The sequence below is a fragment of the Pelodiscus sinensis genome, chromosome 6 (genome assembly GCF_049634645.1).
Source record: "Pelodiscus sinensis isolate JC-2024 chromosome 6, ASM4963464v1, whole genome shotgun sequence".
NCBI classification, from domain to species: domain Eukaryota; kingdom Metazoa; phylum Chordata; order Testudines; family Trionychidae; genus Pelodiscus; species Pelodiscus sinensis.
The window spans coordinates 62,036,172-62,061,416 of NC_134716.1; the positions used below are offsets into that span (position 1 = coordinate 62,036,172).

The 25,245-nt window shown below is 39.9% G+C and overlaps 1 protein-coding gene across 1 annotated transcript in view; it reads right to left on the bottom strand.

Annotated features, from left to right (window-relative positions):
- Positions 1-4,213: 4,213 nt before the first annotated feature.
- The window catches only part of WDR36 (WD repeat domain 36), a 49,541-nt gene continuing 28,509 nt past the window's right edge, over positions 4,214-25,245 (bottom strand). The window contains exons 14-23 of the mRNA XM_006134450.4: positions 22,232-22,397; positions 21,836-21,944; positions 20,147-20,226; positions 15,808-15,915; positions 13,825-13,922; positions 12,758-12,900; positions 11,987-12,103; positions 11,631-11,712; positions 8,513-8,700; positions 4,214-5,153 (exon numbers count right to left, since the gene is read on the bottom strand). Coding sequence (XP_006134512.1) covers positions 5,004-5,153; positions 8,513-8,700; positions 11,631-11,712; positions 11,987-12,103; positions 12,758-12,900; positions 13,825-13,922; positions 15,808-15,915; positions 20,147-20,226; positions 21,836-21,944; positions 22,232-22,397 — 1,241 coding nt within the window. The 3' untranslated portion in view covers positions 4,214-5,003. The remainder of the gene's footprint in view (positions 5,154-8,512; positions 8,701-11,630; positions 11,713-11,986; positions 12,104-12,757; positions 12,901-13,824; positions 13,923-15,807; positions 15,916-20,146; positions 20,227-21,835; positions 21,945-22,231; positions 22,398-25,245) is intronic.

The window sequence follows — 25,245 nt, forward strand, 5'->3', positions numbered from 1 at the left end:
AAATACAGGGAGGCAGAGAATCCATGATCCTCTGCAGCTGCAGGTTTTAGGAGTAAGCCACTAGACTACCTTAGCCAATCAGAATACAGGACTACGTAGCACTTTAAAGACTAACAAGATGGTTTATTAGATGAGCTTTTGTGGGCCAGACCCACTTCCTCAGATCAAATAGTGGAAGAAAATTGTCACAACCATATATACCAAAGGATACAATTAAAAAAATGAACACATATGAAAAGGACAAATCAAATTCTAGAACAGAAGGGGGATGTGGGGGAGAAAGGTAAATATCTGTGAGCTAATGATATTAGAGGTGATAATTGGGGAAGGTATCTTTGTAATGGGTAAGATAACTAGATCCTTTGTTCAGACTCAGGTGTAAAGTGTTGAATTTAGCATAAATAACAGTTCAGAGGATTCTCTTTCAAGTGCAGTCTTAAAAGGCTTTTGAAGCAGGATGCAGGTAATTAAGTCGTTAAGACAATGTCCTTTCTGGTTGAAATAGAAAGAAACTGTTTTTTTCTTTGTGATCCTGTCTAATATCTGTTTTGTGGGCATTGATCCTTTGGCAAAGTGTGTGAGACGTTTGTCCAATGTACATAGCAGACAGACACTTTCGGTACATGATACCATAAATTATATTTCTGGATGCGCAGGAATGTGTGTTCTTGATCTTATAACTCACTTGGTTAGGTCCAATAATGGTATCAGCAGAGTGAATATGTGGACAAAGCTGGCAACGGGGTTTGTTGCAAGGAAGGTACCAGGGTTGGTATTAATGTGGTATGTCCTGTGGTTGTTGGTAAGAATTATCTTGAGGTTAGGTGGTTGTCTATAGGAGACTATGGGTCTGTCTCCCAGAGCCTCTTGGAGTGCTGTGGCTCAGATGTGCTCACTGGTTGCCTGACATCTGGGCAGGCACAACTGCAAGCCAAGGTAATTTGGATTACCAACACACTGGTGAAAGTCTGCCATTCCTTTCACTGCTGATGTTTTGAATAATCCTCTCCATTTTTGTTTTTTATGTCTAAGTAAAATAAATACAGGTTCATTTTACTTTCATTTCAGCAACTGTTTTGCCATTGTTATAATGATGTTCTACTGACACATTCAAGGTGTACACCACAACATTGTAGTTCAATGTTCTGTTACTTTTGACAGCAAGAAAATATCCTAAACCTTTTCTGCCATTGGTCTGGTCTTTCAGTTTTTAAACAGATTTCTTCTCATTAACCTTTGGAGACAGAAAGCTCTTTCAAGAGGACTTGAACTGTCATTTAAATGGCTTCTAAGCCAGACTGGTTCTCATTTCTTCAAGGAGGGTAATTTGCAGATGGAATAGCGGCCAATCTGAGGCCCCACCTACATAAAGGAATCATGGAAATGAATGTGAAAAATGAACAGGCACCTTCCAAGATTGTAGGATGGTAGTTCTTTTTGGAAAAAGACAAAGATGGAAGACCAGCAGTTCATAGAGTTGAAATATGAATTAGGAAAAGGAAGGAGACTGAATGAGCTACTGGGACCAAGTATACTTTTCATCATTGCTATTTAAGGATTGTTTCAATTAGATTCAGTTAGAAATGGATCGCACAAACTAATGTTTCTATACCAAGTCAACAAATGTGTCCACAATTAAGTCTCCCAATGATGAGTAACCAGAAAAGGCATTCAATTTCTAATTTCCATTTATTTCAATACTTCAGAGTGAGTTAATCTAGCAAAAATAAGTCCCCTCTGCTGTTAGTTTATTGGACATATAGTCTTTCACTGCTGCAACATTACTAGATTTAGATACAAGTGAAGGGAGTTAACTGAATTGTGATAAGTGTGCAAAAGCCTAACTGTAATTCTACTTGAAAACTTTTTTTGAAATAGTTTGGTTATGCTGTAAAATCCTATTTATTGCTAGACATATCCCTCCACAACTGTTTCTAGACAGTTCTAGTTAACCAAACGTATTTTAAGATCAAACTCAGAAGCAGCATAATTAAAAACTGGGACTGATCTTGCAACTTGCTGAAACCCTATTTGCCAACATTAAAAGGCACTCAGGACATTCACTGTATTTCAGGAAGTACTTCAAACCTTGCAGAATTATTTACACCAGGACCCCATATAAGTATCAGAATACATGGCCAAATTTCAATTATAACTAGGACATTTAAAAGAATACTCGAAAAATTAGTTCCTGTTTCAGCAAGAGTGTGTGTTTAACAGGTGAACAGAACAAAATGCAGTGCAAGGAATTCAGCTCCTGTGCTGCTTTTCACATTCAAGAGTTCATTCCCTGTTGCACAGGAAATACCAGAATCTAGTCATGACTCATATGAAGACTTTCTGTTCACCATGCGTTTTTAGTAAAAGTTGGCAATTACTGTTATAGAAATATTCATGGTACACACCTCCATTTTTGTGTGAAATTCACCCAGGTACAAGTGCAGGTGATCAGATAAGTTTTAGTAAATAAGAGCAGCCATATCCCTTCAAATGACTCCTGACAGCCAATTTATTTTGTAGAGATCATCCCTTCAGATATATGAACACTACGCCATCTCCTGGCTGAAGGAAAGGATGCTTTGACAGCTGGCAGCACATCAGAAGGTCGCTGCCTCCAGTATATTAATGATAAAAACAGAGGAGAAAAATATCAACTGAATTTTGTAAAAATATTTACATTTGTTTTTCTTTTTTATAAAATCAACTCATTTTTGCAAATCTGCTATAGCAATATATACAGGCAGTCCCCGAGTTACGCGGATCCGACTTATGTCGGATCCGCACTTACGAACGGGGCTCTCTCGCCCCGGAGCTCGCAAGCAGAGGGACCGCCCAGAGCGCAGCGGGACCGCCCAGAGCGCAGCGGGACCGCCACCTCGACCTCCGGGGCGAGAAAAGCTGCTCCGGATGCCCCTGGTCTGCTGGGGACCGTCTCCAGCAGACCAGGGACACCTGGAGCAAAGCCGGGGAGGCGGAGGGGTCCCACGCCTCTGAGGCTTTGCCAGAGCAAAGCCTCAGAGGCACAGCACCCCGCCGCCGCTGCAGCTTTGCTCCCCGTATCCCTGGTCTGCTGGGGGGGGAGCGGCGCGCAGCTAGTGCGCCCTCCCCCCCCCCAGCAGACCAGGCTTTTGTTGTGGACCCTGGGGTAGAGCAGCTGGGGTGCTGCCGGGTTGGTCCTGCAGGGAGCTACCTGGCAGCCCAGCTGTTCTGTCCCAGGCTCGAGATTCAGCCTCTGTTGAAACTGATCAGTGGCTGATTCCAGGAAGCTGGGGGCAGAGCAATTCTGCCTCCAGCTTCCTGTAGTCAGCCCCTGGTCAGTTTCAGCAGCAGCGGCTGAATCTGGAGCCAGTTCCGACTTACATACAAATTCAACTTAAGAACAAACCTATAGTCCCTATCTTGTACGTAACCCGGGGACTGCCTGTACACACATTCTCCCTCCTCTCCCCTCCATGGCCTGGAAGTTTAATGCAGAGCTTGCATTAGGTAATATAGCACACTTGGATAAATAAGCACGAATTGCTCTTGAACAGATTACTTAACTTACAAATATGTGGTAACCGGCCAGTTTACTTCGGCTTCATTTTTATGGTATATACATAAAGACTATGATTTTGGCAGAGGCATTTTGCATGAATTTCACAGCAGAGGTATGGGTGGAAAAATCATGGCAAGGCCAAGGGTGCTGAAAGGTAAGGCCTGGGACTGGGAACTTGACAAGTGTTGGAGCGTAAGCCCACACCACACTGTGGCCAAAGCAGTAACCTCTATCCTGCAGAGCTGGTTCCAGCACCCTGCTCTAAGCATTATTACTTGGTGCTATGGTTGCAACACCAATCAGGCTCATCCCATCTCTCCCTCCACAAATGGAGACAGGATGATAGATGGGCCAAATATGAGTGGTGCATGTGAGGTGGCAACACTGCTGTTTCATTTATTTAAATGCACTTTATTTAAATTCACAATTTCTGTGACAAAATCATAGCCCTGGGTGGGCATCAGCCCCATCTAAGCAGAATTTTTTCAAAACTACATATACATACCAGTTACTCAGTGAGAAAAATATTTCTATATGTAGTGTATGGAACGGAGTGAATAAACCTATCCAAGAGCAAACCATTCTTGGGCATCTAGAAGTATTCTGAACCAGCAGAACTTGAAAGAGATCCTTTAAAAATTCACGATTTTCTTTGAAAAAAAAAGAAACCCCAGATACTCTTAGCAAAAATGGGAATATTCATTGGCATAGTTAACATTCAGTGCAGCTAATAATGAACATTAAAACCTGAATGCTTTTATCCCCCATTATCACTAATGGAATTTCACAAAATTTCAATATAATAAATTTGATACATGCTAAATGGTACAATTTTTACATTCTGTCTTCAATATTTCAACTGTCAATCTCTGCTTCAGTAAAAAGATTTGAATAAAAGGAACACAATTTTGAGGAGTGTGAAAACAAACTAGTTTCTTCAAATTGGATTTAGCTAGTACTTATTTGTGACAATGACAATTGACTTCAAGAAGATGTGCAGGGTTTCTGTATCACTATGTTAGTTCATAATTAACATTTGTTAAACTAATAGCTTTTGTAAACTGCTGCATAAGTCTAACACAGACAAAGTATTTTCTATATACAGACTGGCAGATGCATTGCTTTTTGTCTCTTAAAATTTGTCGTCGCATTATATGTTTTTGGTCATGATAATATAGCTTTGCTACACTACATTTGTCCTTAATGTTTATTCATCTTTAAAAATTATTTACATTACTTCCAAAAATCATTTAACCAAGCACTTTCATTTTAACATTTTTAGGTTCAAATTCTGACACTGAATTTAAATGAGCTAAATAAAAGTTAAATATTCAATTTTGTATTATCTAAAAGACATACAAAATAAGTTTCTGGTTCCAACAATACATATCTCCAAAGTAAAAAATTGACATCAATCTGAGAGGATTATCCAACATTAATATCCTTAAATAGGAACAAAGACACGTTATAACAAAGCACTTTTCATATAATTTAACACACAGAGACTTTGATTGAAGAGAGTTTGTAAATGGATCCAGGTTTCCTCTAGTTGGATTGACACTTTAGCGATTTCTTCCAGCAAGACTGGCTCTGATGAAATGATTTTAAGGTGCAACTGAAATGAAGACAGGTAAGTCAATTATTTAAATCCAAATGATTACACTTGGGGAAGGGGTATCAACTTTTCTGTTCACGCCACATTTTCTGTACAGTGATGCCCAAGTAATGCTATTTTCTCTCATACATTCAATTTAATGTTATCTTTGTCAGACCCTTTTCCCAATCAGTTATTCTGCTACTATTACATATGTATTAGCTAGAAGAATGCAGCAAATGTTCTCAAAAACAATGCCAAACCATGTATAAGAATGAAAAGGTGTGCTCATTGGGCAAGAAGAATGAAGCCAGACACTCTCCTCATATCTGGGGCCTGAGTATAGTGACTTCAAACAGTTAGCACATGTTGACCTGGAAAAAGGGACAGAGCTCAAAAATAAACTTTAATATCATGCAGGATAGCATATTGCACCACCATGGGCCTCAGTATAGCGTGAAGTCAATATGCAGCTATGCAGTAATGGTAGTCATAAATCATAGGCAAACAAAGGAGTAAGGAATGAGCAGCAGACACACAAGAGACCAGCAGGCTTGCCCGATAATGATAGCTTAAGCAGTCAGCATACATACAGGCCTTTTAGCCTGAAGAATAGTAGCTGCTCAATAAGTAAGCACAGGTAAGTTAGATCACAAGGTAAGAACGTAAGAATGGCCATACTGGGTCAGACCAAAGGTCCATCTAGCCCTATATGCTGTCTGCCAACAGTGGCCAGTAACCAGGTGTCCCAGAGGGGGTGGACCGAAGACAATGATCAAGCAATTTGTCTCTGGCCATCCTTCTTCAGCCTTTGACAAACAGAGGCCAGGGGCACCATTCCTTACCCCCCAGCTAATAGTCTTATATGGACCTAACCTCCATATATTTATCTAGCTCTTTTTTAAAACTCTGTTCTAGTCCTAGCCTTCACAGCCTCCTCTGGCAAGGAGTTCCACAGAATGACTGTGCTGTGTGAAGAAGAACTTTATTTTATTAGTTTCAAACCTGCTACCCATCAATTTCATTTGGTGTCCTCTAGTTCTTGTATTATGGGAACAAGTAAATAACATTTCTTTATTCACCCTCTCCATACCCCTAATGATTTTATATACCTCTATCATATCCCACCTCAGTCTCCTTTTTTCTAAACTGAAAAGATGGCACACAAACTGCTGACAGTGCTAGTTTATAGCAGCTGGGGATATTATTTAGGGACATCAACAAATGTCTGACAACAAGAATAGCATATGTGTCAATTAATTACCAAGATAATAAGCTGGAGGTAAAAAGATTAATGACCTGAAAGAGAATGGCATCACAGTATTAGAGGGTGAATAATTGCAAATGAAGAGGGACTGAACTCCCTACTGAATATGCATTAGGGATAGCGTTATCAGTGTAACACGTTAGAAAAGCTATATCCCAGCCTGAATGCCTGAGGTGAAATACCAAGATAACCATCATTGATGAAGGACATCATAGTGAGCAGGAAGATGACAACTAACACTTCATTTTGTTTTGCAAGAGATGGTGTAAGCATATGGATGCTTAGCTCAGAGTTCTCTGCCTGACTTGGTTACAGTGCATGTGACTTTTGCTAACTATTATAAATAGTGGTATTTCCTAAGTCTGAGTGGTGCAACTGTACACACTAGGGCTCCCAAATGAAGAGTAATTCTGCTAATATTGGGCCTGATCTTGGGACAAGAACCTATCAAATTTCAGAGTGCTATTTGCGGAAACTAAGTCGGTAATATAATCAATGTATAATCAAAAAATCAGGCAACAGTACCACTGAGCTAACTCTTCACTTTTCTAAACTCTACAATATATTATTGCTCAGGTATCACAAAAAGAACTTCCCCGGTTGGACTCTAAATCAAGTAAACATTTGTATTTGTAGAACTTAACAACTCCCTTGCTCTTCAATTTTAATCTCGGCAATGTTGTTATTAAATTGCCTCAATTAAATGGACACTAAACAGACGTTTGAATTGGGGGATGTAAAATGCTGTTTAATAATTGTTCAAACGCCGTGCTTCTACTAATCATTTAAATGGCTAAATGCAGAGAGGGGAGTTTGCAGGGGACTGCTCCAGCAGGGTTGGAGCAGCCCCTCTACCCACTAGGGTCGGGCTAAAGCGGCTCCTTGCTCCTCTCCCCCATGGAGGCTACCACCAGAGCTCCCAGCCCCCCTCCCAGCCTCATGGGAGGGGTGATGGCAGGGCTGGAGCAGTACTCCACCCACTCCCAGATACCGGTAACCCATTAGATTCACACTAGGGGTGTTAAAGACACAAAATTTTTAAAATTTGTAACTAATTCCTTTCCTACCCTATAGTACAATAAAAATAGTCTCTTATTTAGCATAATCTACATGCTTTAGCATAATTCAAAACAACTTTAAGAACCATTTTACTAAATAGCCAATTTTTTTTTTTTTTTTTAAAGGGAGTACTTGCTGCATACGACAACCTAATTTCCACACCACCTGGAGTACGCTGTCAACTCTGATGCTTAAGTCATAGTTTCTCAAAATCAGCAGACTAAGATGAAAACTGAAAAATACAGCCCCCAGTGTGAAAGGAACAAACAAAATCAAATGTTTATCCTCACAAAAATGTAGGTAAGTTATTTAACTACTTTTTAAGTAACTTTTGGTTAAGAGAAGCACTAAATCATACCGGGACAAAAAAACAAAAAGATCATAAGCAATGCATCATATGCAAGTGATTTTTAGGACTGTCAAGTGATTAAAAAATTTACTTGCGATTAATCATGTGCGCCTCCCCTTTGAAACGCCGCTGCGGTGTTTCCAAAGGGCAGCACAGTAGAAACCTGGGATCAGCTGGGGATTCCAGCTGACACCCGGCTCCGTGTTGCAAAGCCCCTCTGAAGTGCCGCTCTGGCATTTCAAAGGGGATTTGCAACAGCAGAGTTGGGGATCATCTGGGGACTCCAGCTGATCCCCGGTTCCGCCAGTACTGCCCCTTTGAAGAGCTGGAGCGGCACTTCAAAAGGGCAACACAGTATTAATGTCTGCAATTAATGAGTTAAAAAAATTAATGCATTAATCCTGTTTTGCATTAATTGCAGGCATTAATGCAGGTCAATTGACAGCCCTAGATTTTTTTTTAAATTGCTAGTATTGTCTTTGCCACCATCTCTACTTTTTCATGTAAGGTGCAGAGAATATATTCATATTGGTCAATGGCTACAGTAAATACTTTTATTAAACAAGAATCTTACCATGAAAGAAACTTTCCAAAGCAGGTCCATTCATTGTTGTGGTGACTATCTATTTTACAGTGCAACATACCATTATGATATACTAAGTAACAGTAACAATAACAATAATGATATCAAATGTATACAGTTACCTTTAAAAACAATGCAAGGTATGCCTGGGCCAGCTCAAAGTCACATTTCGAATTCAACATCGTCCCAATCAGTCTCAAAAAGCTTTTCATCACATCTAGAGAGCCACCACCTTCTGGAGCTAATCCTCTTAGCTCTGTCTCAATACCAGATGGTCCCATTTCCTTTAGAATACTAAGTGGAGACTTATCTGTGTTAAAGCAGTAAAAAAACCCAAACAAACTGTTAAACATTTGCAATGAAGAAACAGAAATATTCAGTACAAAAAATTCAGTATCTTTGAACAGCTATTTGGTGTAGGGATGTTAAATATAGGTTAACTGAATAGTCAAGTAACCTCCTGAATTCTTATCAGTTGCTCAACTATTCTACAGTCCCTGGGGTCAGGGCCAGCAGCAGCGTGGGGTGCTAGGCAGGAGCTAGTCCATGAGGGGAGTCAGTTTAAAAACCAGCTCCTCTTGAGGACCCACTGCTTGTTGCCCTGTGCTGCTGCCTCTGATAAAGAGGCAGCAGTGCGGGGTGGCAGCAGCCACTGTCTGCAAGGGGACAGGGTTTGAGCTCCCAGAACTGGTGCACACCGGAACTGAGCTGGGCTGCGTGCCTGCCCAGCTCCTCATACACTTTACATGCAGAGCCACAGCAGGGATAGGTCCCCGCACCTGGCGTGAGCCAGAACTGAGCTGGGCTGTTGGCCAGCCTGCTAAAAAATGTATTGGTTGGGAGGGGAGAGGGAAATGTGTGTAGTCCATAGCATTAAAATATAAGCTTTTGCTTATCAGTTAATCAACTACACTATTACATCCCTAATTTGGTGGCATTCTGGATGAGTCTTCGTGATCTTAAATAGTCTTCGTCTGTTAATTCAAGTTTCTGAAGTTACTGAGAAGAGACTAACTTTCATTGTAATTTGTTAACTGATGTACTTTACATTATAATACAGCAGCTATATACAAGGCAAAAGTCACAAAGCTTATTTGTATAAAAAAAGTCACATTAAGATAATGCTGGTAAAATACAGCATCCAATTTCCTCAGACATTCTCAAACAAAAAGTACCATACATATACACAGCATATATACAGTTAGTATTCAGAGAATACTTGTAATTGTACAGGTCTTTACATTTATTTACACAACAGCTTTGAAAAGATCTAATATCATACTATGTACTGAGATACTAAATGTACTGCACAAAAATGTATACCTGACTATATTAGTTCCTGTATACAAAATAGGATACTTAAGATAAAACAATGTTTTATTAATCTCTCACATATTCTATCACCAACTAGAACTACTGCAGGGACTGTTAAACCAAAAAGCGACAGTTACCAAATGACAGAATATATCATGTAAAACAAACCTACTGGCACTAGAGGAAGGAAAAAAAGATGGATACATCTTGAATTTACTGATTCTGATAGTTTCTATAAATGAAACCCCAGGTTGGGTGATAATTGTGGTAGAGAGATGGAGGGGAAATAGCTCTCTCCATTCCTATACTCCCCAATCAATTGCACTGGGCCTGATTCCTACAGAATTCCCTTTGAAATCTATGGAAATTGCACAGGAAAGTGGCGGAAGATCAAGCTCAGTACTTGTCTGGAGAGACTTTTCTGTAGAAACTGGTTGAGAGGATAGCAGCACCTCAGTTCTCATTCTGACAACTTTATCATAGCCACAAAAAATACAAATGTCTGTTAAGCAAAAATTAAGTCTGCAGACTATTTTAGAATGCAGCAAAATGGCAGACTAAAAACTTGTCAATTTCTTCATGCTTGTGATCTAGTCCAAAACCTGAGGTTGAGTTCATTTTGCTGAATTTGGTCCTAAACTGTGCATAGCTTTTTTAAAAATAAATGAAAGGAGGATTTGTTTTATAATCTTATAATTCAAACTGCTGAAATTTTTTCACTCAAACTTAAAAAACCTCAGGATAGACAAAGTATAAAAAATATTGCAAATTGAGACCATGTGAAAAATATATGAGACTGTTACAATGGGAACCATTCTGCAACCCTATCAGGAACAGATTTAATTTGCCGGTCTATGTTTTCTGCAAATTTTATTTCTACCCAGTGTTAAATCTGAGATACATTCTTCCTTCATCTGAGTGTGACAGACTAAACTGCTCACTTCAAAAACATTATTTGAAGAGTCTAAAGAGCAGCAACAAATCTTAGCAAAGCTGGCTTGCCAACAAGTCTCTAATGACAACCTACTGATGTTCCAGTTCTGCTCTTTTAAATTAGCAATTGCTTCTCAAATCCTATTTTAAAGTGGCTCTGCAGTGGCACCAGTTAAACAAAGTTAAATGAGTCCACCAAGTATATGTATCTCTACAGGTGATTTGAAGCATTTCAATTTCAAAATGCAAAAAGCCAGGGGGAAGAACGCATAGTGCCTGTGAGGCCCTGGAGAGGCCCCCCTCCACCCCAGCGGCCTGGGGGAAGAACCAGGCTCAATCTTGCTCTGGCCTCCCTTCCTGGTGGCTGGGGAGGGGGGAGGAAAGAGCCAGGGCCAGTTGATGTGGGGGGAGAGGAGGGAGGGATAATGGGGGGCAAGAGTAGGGGGAGGGGCAAGACCTGGAACAGCCTTGGGGATGGCCTCATGACTGGGGGAAAGAGCTAGGGCTAGTTGGTAGGGGTGAGAAGGGGCCAAAGGGGTGGGGGGGGCAAGGGCCGGGGGGAAGTGCTGGGCCCGCCTCGGACCCTCCCTAGCTGGGGGGAAAGGGAGGGGAGGGGGAGAGAGCCTCTGCCCCAGAGGAAGCAAGCTGGGCCAGCCACACATCTGGGCTGGGAGCGAGGAGTAGGGAAGAGAGCCAGGGCTGCCACACATCTGCCTGGCCCTCCCCGGCAGCCAGTGAGGAGCCAGGGCTGCCTTTCCCCAGAGAGGGGGGTTGGCAAGCTTAGCAAGCAGTGGGCACCATCCCTAGTTATAGTTAAAAAATCATTTTTTAATTTATTTTTAACTGTTAACAGTGTTTGCTTAGTGATACAGTCTTTGCAAATATATGATAACCCTCTTTTCCATGACCTACTAATTCTTCATCAGAATTCAAACATTCATCCCGATACTAATAGTTTGTTACACTTTAATGACATTTCGCACACCGACTTACACTCATTACTGCTCATGGCTTCTTCAAGTTGAATGTAGAAATCAGATTTCTGTGCTAATATTCCAAGGTTCACCACCTTTGACTAAACAAAAAAAAAAAAAAAAAAAAAAAAAACCATCATCTGCATCTCTTGGAATACAACCACTATATAACGCATGCTTTCACAACTAAGATATTTGTCATAGATAGGTCAAAACATTTGAGGAATCTGGATATAATTTCATTTATATAACTATATAACAGAGTGGGTGCTGAAAAAAATGTATTAAAATTTTTTCTTCACAGAACTTTTAAAGTATGCCAGAGGTACATTGGAAAAACATAAAATTTTCTTAACTATTCATTTTTTCCTTTACCTGCTGTTCATTTTCTTGCTTAGCAGCAGCATATCGTGGTACGAGGCCAGGAACTGTTGGAATGAAGAATGGAGCGGATTTGGGAACTTTCGGTGGCTCTTTTGGTTTATTCTTTTTCTGTTTGAACATTTGAATTAAAATAGTCAGGTTTATCATAAAATCTTTTGATTTTACAAATTTTTTTGAAAGAAACCCTTATTGGGAAGATAACCAGGACTGTTAGAATCATGAAAGACTTCTATATTGGGGAAATTTGTATTTATTAACATTAGGAAGACTTTTGAGAGAACAGCTACAAAATCGTTCCAGGCATTATGGAACGCATTACGTTTTTTCCTAATGATAAATCCTAGAGTAACAGTGAAAACAGAAGGAGGGTCTTTTGGACCAGTTGTCTATGCCTGATGCAGCTCATGGGAGGGGTATGTAAAGCTCTCTTTATGACACTTTCCATCCATCTCTCTTCCAAGCACTGGTCTGGAGGCACAACTTAGAGGAAACTCATAGGGGTATTTAAGTTGGTCTCACTGGAAAGTGCCTTTAAACAGGCCGATTTAGTAGCCACAGTATCTGCTCGGCCAGGCCAGAGATGGCAACAAAGCAGTCATTAGCCAATTCCTACACCAATCAAGGACTCTAGCAACTGGTTAAGTCAGCTGTCTGTGTTGTACTACCAGAACTGTCCAAAGAACGCGGAATAAAGACCACAAGATCTGGCCCAGAAGCCACAATAATAAATGCTTTCAGTGTGAGGGATACATGTCATATTACCCTGATAATATCAAGACTGAGGAGGTTTTTCCATCTTGATTCAGAAAGCGATGACAGGGTCACTAGCTGCTTTTCCAATTGCTCTGGTGAACTATAGACAATCATTTCATCACTTGTTTCTTCATCTCCTGTGATGTCCACGTCTTTCAGAGACAAATTTCAGTTATAAACATGTAAACCAAAACAAATTATATCCACAATGATGCATGAAGTTTACATAAAAATATATTTGAGTTAAATATTTTGTTGAAATTAAATTTTAATACAATGACAACTATTATAGGTAACCCCAGAATCAGGGAAACTTCAAAAGATTTAAAAAAATTGTTCGTGTACCAGTCTGACCAAATTTAAATTTGAGATCAGTTGCACTGGGTCAAAATAAAGTTAATTTGACAGTTTCTTCTAGTTTCTTGATTACTATTAAAATGTTGTCAAGATGAACAAAAATATTAGAACTGAATATTTGATGTTACCAGCTGTGTGATATATTATAATAATAAAAGTGACTGGCTATCACAGGTACATGTGCCTTTAAGAAACACCTGTTTAATCCAAATACATGCTATGGTAGCAAACTAATTCATGATGGCTGTGTGTCGAGAAGCAGATGCAGCAATAGAGAAGAGCAAGGGAAATGTTCACTAATTATGAGACTTCGCTAAAAACATTTAGACTATGCATCTACTAACGTGTGTACAATCTTTATAGAACTGTTCTCACAGAAATATGCATACAACTGCATGCATGAAAGTAAAGATGGTTTTAAGATCAATGTACTGTAAAGAGATTGGGTTCTGTCCCTATGCCTGCCTCAGTCTCCTTATGAGACTGAGCAAACCACTGGATTCAGAAGCAGGAATTAATTTTAGGGACAAAGGTCAGTGAATTACATTTTAAGAGAGTTCCAGAGATGGTAGAAAAGAATCCTTATTATAAATCAAATATTTTCTGTTAGTATGAAGAAATTGTGTTAGAAAATACCAAATTGTACATTGAGAAAATAGAGTCTGCTATTTTAGGTTCATTACACAGCCAGGAATAAGTCTCCTTTATCCCATGATTACCTTGGGCAGGACAAGTTCCAGGACGCATTATTACAGAAGGCTCATAATCTGCTGGAAGTGGCCGTAAAGAGACAAGTGAATACAAGGAACGGTTAGACCTGAATAATTGAGACAGACATGACATATTAAAAATGAGAACTTTTTTCTGACAAACATGGAGGATTATTTTGAATAGTGTTTTTAAGATTTGATATTACTGCAACATAAAAAAAAAATCACTGACTTTCTCTCTCAGAGTTAGATTAATCTCTACAAAACTAACAAAAAAAGTCAAAACTTAGAAAAAGTTCTCTCTACAATATTGGTAGAAGTGAAAAATAAAACTCCCTGCAAAAGCCATTATTATAAATGTCATTATTTCTATTATAAGGTAAATTGTAGCACATTTTAAACTTCTTGTTTCCTAGAATGTATGTTTATGATGTTGATCAGAAGACAAGATTTGGGATTCTCATCTTTAACTATTGTGTCATTTTGGTTAATCTCTGCAGTTTATCTGTAAAAGATAGAATTAGCCATGTGAAGAGATTGTTAGGTTTAGATTTGTAAAGTACTTGAACACTTTACAACAATCCTTGTATAAGTTTGTACACTGCTTGTACAAGGATTTCCCAAACTATTAGTATTATCAAATTGTAATTATTTCCCTAATTTTTATCACCAGCAGAAATGTGTGGGAGAGAACCTTATGACAAATTAGTCTTAATCTACACTTAAAATGTTTTCTTGGCATAGCTCTGTTGGTTAATATAATTTTTTGCTAACCTAGCTATACTGGTGTCTACATTCAATGTCTAGATACAGCTCTTATCTGCAAAATTTAAGTCTATTTGAATAGCTTAACTAAAACTGTTTTCCTAAGTGAATTAATTTATAATAAGCAAAAGTACATACTGCATTTACACTAAGGGTACGTCTAGATTACATGCCTCTGCCAACAGAGGCATGTAAAATAGGCTACCCGACAGTCAATGAAGCTGGGATTTAAATATCCCCAGCTTCATTAAAATAAAAATGGCCGCCATGCTGTGCCGGCTCAGCTGATTGTCAGCACAGCACGCGAGTCAAGATGCAGATCGGTTGACAGAGAACACCTTTGCTGACTGCTCCTGTAAACCTCGTTTCACGAGGCATAAGGGAGCGGTCGACAAAGGCATTCCCTGTCGGCTGATCCGCATCTAACTCACACACTGTGCCGACAATCAGCTGATGCAGTGGCCATTTTGATTTTAATGACGCTGGGGATATTTAAATCCCCACTTCATTGACTATGTCAGGTAGCCTATTTTACATGCCTCTGTTGGCAGAGGTATGTAATCTAGACGTACCCTAAGAGAGTTTGCCAGTATTGCAATATTGGCACTGTTTAAAGTGACGTACAAAAGGAGAAAAGTCTATCACAACCCTGTATTGCCCAGTAGTTCATATTGTTCCAGCCCCTCTGCCCCAATCTATCATGTCTCTCCAGTCCCCGCATCAGTCTTGTCCCGTTAATCCTGTCACCCTCATAACTCCCATAAATTCTGCCCCTCCTCCCCCCAACCTCTTCTCAGCTCTTGTGGTTCCACACCCTCCTCCCAGGCTTGGTGGAGGCTGTGCTATAGTAGGGTCTCCTCTTTTCCTTCCCTGGGCATTGCGAGGAAGAAGGGAGTAGCAAAGGAACCTTCAATTAGAATTCTGCTCCTCTTCCTCCTCCTGAAACTAAGCAGGAGTGAGGAGAAAATTTTAAAAAAGGAAAATTTCAACTGATTGTTAGGAAAAAGTGTATCTATCACTAGATATTTCATGATACAACTATCCTCCCAGGAGCGGAAGCCTGTGGCTTGAGACTTTTGAACCGGAGAAGACAAAACAATGTAGAATGTACTCTAAGAAACAAGTCTTAATTTGCAGTATGATAGAGCAATTTAAACAGCCTGTTTCCATCTCCAATTTCCACAGATATTTTCTGAATACTCATTAAAAAATGTATTATGTACTCACCACAAATAAATTCCAAGATCATCTACATGCGAGGAAGCTAGAAAGTCTCCAGTAGGAGACATAGAAATGCTGATAGCTGCTGAGTCTAACAAAAAGCAATCTATGAGGCTATGAAAAGAAAAAGATAGAGTAATGAATTAATTTTCTTAACAATATACTGTATTATGAAACCAATGTGATTTTCACATTTGCACTCAGATTATGGAAGCATACATACAAATAAGATTTTTCCAAATAATCCAATAAATTATGTGTATCCCTTAGAAGGGCCCTACACACAGTTTTAAATATTTTGAGGAACCAAGAACCCATTTCTTCAGAGTCAATTCCAAATTGATGCTTAGGGTCAAGAAAGTACATTTTATGTTTTCAGTTACAGCTACACCATGCTGCGGTTTTGGGGTCTCATCTTGCTTTCATTTTCCCCTCCTCCCACTAATTGCTTGCTTGTACCACCTTACATGACATAAAACACTGTTGGTTAGCAGCATCTCCCAACTAAACATTAAAATCAGCACAGCATTCTCAATTGTACTTGGATTCTCTCATTTCCCACCCACCCATCATAACCAGTGGAGGAGAAAAATTCAATGTTTTGGGTTTTCTGTAATAGGAAAAAAAATTGGATTTTGGATTTTTTTTTAAAATCAACAACAACTGTAATGTTGAAATAGAAAATAGAAATTAAATAGGTAATATCAGTTTAGTTTAACACACCATCACTATATAAACTCCTTATACAACTTTAATTAGTTACATTATCATGTGTCTCCCAAGACAAATATTTTTGATCCTATAGAAATTACAAATTATCAGTCCCTAACAGGGTACATATCACTTTCCACAACCTCCCCTGAAATTTAAAATCCGCACAATATAGCAAGAAGCTCCCTGCTATGCAAGGAATTTGAAGTAAGTATTTGAATGAGCATTCATATGTAAAAACATATTGAAATATAAACTCTGTACACTATATGGTGTAGAAGAGAGGGTAAATGAATCAGTGTTGTAGTGAACAAAACCGTTTTACTGTAGGATTCCTGGTAGGATTTGAACTGTAGGATTCATTTAAACTAAAGGTTTTACAGGTCACCACCATGTTTCTTCATTTTCTGAATGCTCAACTTGAGACACCTACAGTCAGATTTTCAGAAGTGCACAGGGAGTCACAACTGGAACACACACAGTGGGAGGTACAGGTGGCGCTCAGGACCCAGAAGTGGGGGGGTGAAGCAGCCAAGTGATTAAGATGGAAGACATTCTAGAGGACTGAAAGATGGCAAGGAAGGAAGGAAGATGGAAGAACTGAAAAAGGAGAGAACAAATCTGTAGCGGAGGAAGTCAGCCAGACTGTGGGATTTCTAACAGAGCTGTTCAGCTGCACAAGAGCAGAAGTATAGCAAGCAGAAGATGCCTACATAAAACCAATGTCTTCTGCAAGGAGAGCATCCATAAGGACTCAAAAAAGAAAAACAAGTACGATTAGTTAGGCTAAGAGGAACAGAAGGTGTGTTAGTGCACACTGAGATCACCAGGAAAAAAAACTTTAGTGCTACAGAGTTAAATGGATAATCCAAATTAATGTTAAATTTCACGCCCTATACAAACTCCTTTGAGTAAAAAAAGAAACCTGTTCATAGTTACAACAATTTGATTTTTCAGTCTGGAATAGCTTTTACACAAACTACACTCTGTAAGTTTCATCCAAAAGCCATGTGACTATATACCAATCAATCACAAATAGGGATGTTACATTTAAATTAACTAACTAATCAAATAATCTATAAGGGCACCTCTGCCTTTGAACTACTGGGCTCTTGCTACAGTTCAAATGCAGAAACCCTGCAGGGAGTACGGGACCAGCAGGGGACTCCCCGCTGGCCCAGAGCTCCCTGCAGGGCCTCAGCCTTTGAAATGCTGGGGCTCTAGTACATTTCAAAGCAGAGTCGCAGCAGAAGTGGTGTGAGTGGAGCCATTTCCACTGTGCTCTACCTCCCCTGTCTCCCGTGGGTGTTGGGGGGAACCTGCTTTTAAGCCAGCTTCCCTTCCCGCTTTGCTTCCTCTCTCTGATAGAGGCAGCAAGATAAGTTTCAGCTTATCGGACAGTCGACTAGTCCAGGGGCAGCCAACCTGTGGCTCACGAGCTGCATGCGGCTCTTCAAAGACAAAATTGTGGCTCCCACACCCATGGCTTTGAAAGCGTGTTTGTTTGCACGGGACGCCAGTGCAGACTTCAAGATGGCCACCTTCAAAGGGCAATGCCTGTTATGCTCTTAAAAGGGCTGCGACCGGGTCCTTTATTTTTTCCTTGACCAAACGCGGTGGCCAGGGCTTCCCCCCCAACAACTTTTTTCCCCTGCTCAGCTCTTTGTGCTATATCCATCACTATTTTGGCTCTTTGTCTGTAACAGGTTGGCCACCCCTGGACTAGTCTCTTACATCCCTAATCACAGCTAGATCATCCAATTTTGTGAATTTTAAGGAGACCATTTAAACATCCTTTAGATTACAACAGAATTTATACACACATACTTAAAGCGTGTTCACTATAAAACCTGTAAAAGGTAAGATTTCATTTGATTCAAAAAATCAATGATTTTTCTTAAGGAGAGTTTCAAAGCTAGCAAGTCTTTACCTGTGTAAAATAGCTCATATCTAAACACTTTAATTTACTAATTCCTAAACATACTAAGGGGAAGTGAGATCTGTAGCTGAATTTTGAATGACCATCACTGCTCTATTTCAATATTTTCATCTGACATACAAGAGCAAAACCATTCCTCTAATTTCCAAATTCTATTAGAAATTAATTAGGATAATTTGCCACGTACTTAGTTCAATTTCATATTCATAAAAATTTTGCTAAAAAGATCTAAATATTATATTCATCCATTAATTTTCTGGTCTCTTTAGCTTGAGGCATGACTTTCAACAATCTATTGACCAATCTTTCCATAATACCACTCGTATCGTGTACTTTACATGAAAGCCCTTGTAAGGTAAGTACTTTTTAGTTAATACCGTCATAGCAACAAAACAACTTAAACCTTTGAGAAATTAGGAGCCAGCTGCAGTAAGAGAACCCTTGCTGTTAAAAGAAACCTACCTTACACTAAGAGTAAGTCTACACAGTGAAGAAAAACATGTGGCTGGCCCAATTCTTAATGCCCTCCTGAGGTCTCTTCCAGCCCTATGATTCTAATTCAGCTTCACAGGACTCAAGCCAGAGCCTACAACCCTGTGTGGTGAGACAGTTCCAGAGTTTGGGCTGAAGCCCAAGCCCAGAAGTCTACACAGCAATGCAAGAGCCCTGCAAGTCTGAGCCTGAGATGAGCCAGCCACAAGTTTTTCTTCGCTATGTAGACACACCCTAAGAGATCAGCCCAGATCAGGAAAGAACAAAGGGAAGCTGAAGTCACCTATGTGTGCACCTTCCCACCTCCTAAATTATACTTTATTTACAATATTAACAGTGTCTGATACCACAGATATAACAACAGACAATCTATTTTATGATTTTTGAATTTACAAAATGTTTTACAGGAATCACCATTCAGGAAAGTAAAAATGACTTCAACCTTTTCAATTGTACATGTACTTGAAAGTGAAAAAAACAAAATGCCCTATTTATAATTTCACTATCAGGCTTCAAACATGGTCTATACCATGGTCTAACTTCGGAAGCCCCAGGGGCCACAATGATACTCAGAGCACATGCCGAGAGCCGCAACTTAAGTGTGGTTGCATATACATGCAAATATATATGCAAATATATGCAAACAGCTTCTTTCACACTGATGGGCATGAATATAAAGATTAAGGCAAGATTACACAATACATAGGCCCCATTGAAGTCAGTTCTGCTGGTGTTAATAAAATGCAATATTTACCTGATTTCCATATGACAGCACTTTTAATGAGCAATGACAGTCTGGGAATTGAACTACTAACACGCATATCAACAGAAGAGCATTATATTGACTACTTTTTTGTTCTGGATCCCACTCATGAATCACGTGCTGAGCCCCATGTAAACCCAAGCTGCACGGTGGGCTGCAAACAAATGGGCTGCGTGTTAAGTAGCCCTGGTATATACTATAATATAATTTAAGTGATATATAATTTTCTATAATTTTATAAGAGCTTCATAAAATGGCTATAAAAATTACTAATACCAGACAAAACTAGTCAAATATGAATGTTCAGAAAATATCAACTTTTTTAAACTAGTGTAGGTTTGTGGGAAATCAATGCAACAAGTCTTTTTTTGTGTGTGTGGTTTAATGCATGAAATACACATACAAATAAGAACTCTGCTATAGTTCTTTAATTGACTTACCATCCGGATGGGAGGTCCCAAGTCTTAATGGTGCAATCCATTGATGCAGTAATTAGCCAACGGCCATCAGGACTGAAAGCCTACAATAATTGTACACCTAAATTAATATATTAGAATTTATGCATCTTGCTTTAGTTCATAAAAGACTGCACTGATAGTTTCATACCAGTCCTAGGTAGACATGTCCACAAAACAAAATTAATAGTCTCTGATTAAAAACAGACTTAAGGCTACAAAAACAAGTTTGTAACAGTGACCCATATTATGTTTGTGATAGGGACGTTAAATTTAGATGAATTAACTAATCGAATAGTCAATGGGATTTCCATTGACTATTCAATTAGTCTATAAGGGGGCCTCTGCCTTTAAACTGTAGCAAGAGCAATGCCGGGCTCTTGCTATAGTTCAAAAGCAGAAAACCCCAGGGAGCGTGGGGCTTCCTTTAGAAATGTACAAGAGCCCGAAGGTCTCTTGTATATTTCAAAGCTTGAAGCACAGCAGGGCCAGAGGGGGAGTCCCCACTGGCCCCATACTCCCTGTGGTGCCTCAGTCTTTGAAATGTACAAGAGCCCTAGTGGTGATCTTGTGTATTTCCAAAGGAAGCCCAACAGAGAACACGGGACCAGAGGGGTACTTCCCCACAGACTCCACGCTCTCAGCAGACGTTCTGCTTTTGAAATACAAGGGTCCCACTGGGGTTCTTGTACATTTCAAAAGCAGAAATGCAGCAGAAGCAGCACAAGTGGAGACTCCCCACTCACGCCATTTCCACTGTGCCTCTACCTTCCTGTCCCCCGCAGAGCTTGTAAGCCAGCTCCCCTCAGCACTGGCTCCTCTAATAGAGGAGCAAAGGGGTGAGAAATGACTGGTCCCATCACTAGTCAACTATCTGATAAGTTCCTGCTTATCAGATAGGCGACTAGTCTCTTACATCCCTAGTTTGTGGGCCCTTACTTTTGAAAACACAGATTTAAATGTACCACAAAATGTAAAAGGAAAAAAACAGATGTTGACTTCAAAGATGTACTCATCTCTTGGTATTTGGAATAAATTAGAAGCTGAATACAAATCCTGACACGATTTTAAAAGCAAATATTTAATTCACATCAGCAAGTGAATCTTATGTGCCATAACAATAAACAAATAATAAACAAATATGTTACAACAGACGCTAACAATTACGGTTTATACTTTTTTTTGTAGGAATCTCTTGTGCTAATACAGATTTTGAAGTGATGGGTAGCTACCCAGTTGCTGCTCTCAATGTCAGCCTGGCCTCAAATATCTGTTGTTACTTCAAAATGTTCATGTTATTAAGAACAGAAAATAAGGTTTCAAGCATTTATTTTTAAACCAGCTGTCCTTCAGTAATGAAGTTACAATAAAATTTCAAGTCTGTACTGGCGAGCTAAAATTAATATATCAGCTTTAACACATTTAAATCAGCAATTAAACATTAATTTTAAACATTAATTCTTAGGACAACATATTCATATGTATGGTTACAGTTTCCAAATGATTAACCCTGAATTTGTTGCCTTTTGTAGCAGAACAAGGGGGGGGGGGATTCAACTTAAATCACACGTTTATATTTTATCTTACATATATACAACAAACCTATCACCCTCAAATTGCATTAACTTTTGTTGCAGAGGAGCACACAAATAGGTATATAGTATATACAGTCACCATGTCATTAATCTGGCTGTGGTGTCCTGAGAACTTCCTGACGATCCTTCTTGTTTCTATATCCAAAATACTAATCCCAAAGTCATCCGAGGCAATTCCCAGAATACCACTAGAAAGAATTAGTAGTACATATTGTCTCAGTTAATATTCAGAGATAAAACAGACAAGCATATCCTAATATTATCCTATAAAATGTTATGCTCTATCAAAATTTATTTACTAGGGAAGACAAATTTCCATTTCTGAAGCAACATAAAAATCTCCTTCTAGGACTAATAGTCATGTGTAGTTTTAGGGAAAGAAAAAAATTTCTATAATGGCATTGTATCAGAGGCTTGGATGTAAAGAACATAACAAAACACCAAAGCTACAGTTGAAATAGTTTTAAATTCTCACCTGTCTCTGTGAAGCAACATTGCACTTGGAGAAGAAGAGAGATTAGCAGAGTAAATAAAGTCCATGGTTTTGAACTTCCAGAATTTAATTAATCCTTCGCTTCCAGCTGTGATTGTCAACTGGTTTAATCCATCCACTGCTACCCCTCTAACAGCACCTTCATGCGCTTTAAACCACAAGGGGAAAAAAATGCATCTTAATTAACTACATAGAAAAAAATCACAGAATAATGGAATTGAAAGGACCTTGACAGGTGATCAAGACTAGTCCCCTGCACTCATGGCAGAACCAAGCACCACCAAGATCATCCCTGACAGATGTTTATCTAACCTGCTCTTAAAAAAAAAATCTCTCTAATGAAGATTCCACAACCTCCTCCTTAGGCAATTTATTCCAGTGCTTAAGCACCCTGACAGGAGAGGGGACATGATAGCAGTTTTCAAGCATTTAAAATGGTGTTACAAGGAGGAGGGAGAAAAATTGTTCTTCCTGGCCTCTGAGCATAGGACAGGAAGCAATGGACTTAAATTGCAACAAGGGAGGTTTAAGAGGGACACTTAGAAACTTTTTAACTGTCAGGATAGTTAAAAACTGGAATAAATTGCTTAGAGAGATTGTGGAATCTTCATCATTGGCGATAGTTAAAAGCAGGTTCGATAATGGGGATGATCTAGAATATATGGTGGCTGGCCCTGCCGTGAAGATGTCTCAAGGTCCCTTCCAGTTCTAGTGTTCTATGATTCTAGGTTGTGTCTCTAATCACCACCATCCTTCTTGGTAAAAATCAAAACAAATAAGTCATTAAGTACCTCTGCCAAGCCCACATTTTCTATTATTATTTTTCCCCTCTTCATTGAGGGACTGGTCTTCCTTGGCCTTTCCATTGCTTTTAATATTTGTAGACTGTTTTCTTGTTATCCTGTATATCTCCAGCTAGTTTTGTGCCTTCGTCTTTCTAATTTTGCTCCTACATACTTGTGGTTTTGTTTGTAATCATCCTTGTAATCTAACCTTGTTTCCACTTTGTGGGACTCCTTTTTGATTTTTATATCATTCAAGATCTCCTGGTTAAGGCAGGGAGGGTCCCTTGCCATACTTCCTATCTTTCTTACACAGTTTCTCCTGTACCCTAAATGTCTCTTTGAAAAACTCAATTGTCTTCCAATTGTTTTTGCACAGTGGCTATTACTTGTGCATTTAGGTCCCTTCAGAGATAAAAGACAGATTTAAACAAGAGGAAGGTATCGGATAGAGATTTTAATGTTGTTTAACACCTATTAGTTAAATAACTTAATCAGCACTTTCCATCTGTGCATAGGCCAATTCTGTTTAATTAAGGTACAGGTAGTCCCCGACTTACGCGGATCCGACTTGTGTCGGATCCGCACTTACGAACGGGGCTTTTCTTGCCAAGGAGCTCACGGGCGGCGAGTCGCCACCTGTGTCCTCCGGGGCAAGAAAAGCTTCTCCCGGTCTCCCTGGTCTGCTGGGGGGGTCCAGCAAAGCCGCTGGACCCACCAGCAGACCAGGGACACCCAAGCAAATTCGCCGCCTGGGCGGCTTTGCTCGTTTGCCCGGGAGCAAAGCCGCCCAGGCAGCGGGACCCCCGCCACCTGGGCGGCTTTGCTCCTGTCCCCCTGGTCTGCTGGGGGGGTCCAGCGGCTTTGCTGGACCCCCCCCAGCAGACCAGGGGGACAGGAGCAAAGCCGCCCAGGCGGCGTGGGTCCCGCCGCCTGGGCGGCTTTGCTCCCGTCTCCCTCGTCTGCTGGGGGGGCAGGGGGCGCAGCTAGTGAGGCCCCCCCCCCCCCCCCCAGCAGACCAGGCTTTTGTTGCGGGACGCCTCGAGTAGAGCAGCTGGGGTGCTGCCGGGTTGGTCCTGTGGGAACCTACCGGGCAGTGCCCCAGCTGTTCTGTCCCAGGCTCCAGATTCAGCAGCTGTTGAAACTGATCAGGCTGATTCCAGGAAGCTGGGGGCAGAGCAACTCTGCCTCCGGCTTCCTGTAGTCAGCCCCTGATCAGTTTCAGTGGCAGCAGCTGAATCTGGAGCCAGTTCCGACTTACATACTAATTCAACTTAAGAACAAACCTATAGTCCCTATCTTGTACGTAACCCGGGGACTGCCTGTACTTATGACAGTGAGATATGCAAAAGTGCAACACTAAGATATTAAAAAAAAATGCCATGAACAATATTAAGATGGCAATTCAAAAGGCTTTGATTGAACCATTTATTGAATCATTTTTCAGATTCACACAAAGCAGAATAACAGTTTTCATTATTTCTGTGAAAATCCTCATTCTGAATTGGCAATTTTGGGTTTCTGAATTGCTTAAAATTACTTTAACTTCCTATTATGTCATGAATTCAATTGAGACCTTGAATTACATATATTCCTGATGTAGGTTTTAAGTTCCGAAAATTGGTAAACTCATAAGTACAAAATACATGACAAGTCTTAGTTGAAACCCAGCTGACAAAGTTGAGGAGCCCCAAATCAAACCTAAAAATAAATTGCTCCTCTCGTGACATTTAATTTAAACGCATCTTCTTTGTATTGGATCAGAAGTCCGTTGTCTGAAACAAGGGTGCAATAGAGCTAGAGCTCCAACATGTCAAGAGTGCAATTTAACAGCAACCTCAAAAAATGGCTAGATTGCAATCTGCATGCACACATGCTATCCCTACCTTCTTTTGGAACAGGAAGCATACTGAAATGTATAAGAATATAATTTTCTACTACGGAAGTAGAGCAGAGCAAGTCAAGAGGGCTATCACGTATATAGCCAAAAGCCAGCATTTTAGACCCAACCACCTTGTTTATGTTATTTAAAATTAAATAGATACTGACTCCACAACTATCCATTGTAGTGGGAATGTTCTTGTCCTTCACCCAGAGAATAAAGGACAACTCATCATATTTACCTGTGCTCGAATAGCAAGATTCCTGCATTCCACCCCAAAACTACAATGAAAGTCTTTTGATTTGCTGCTACTTTGTTAGGGTGACATTAAA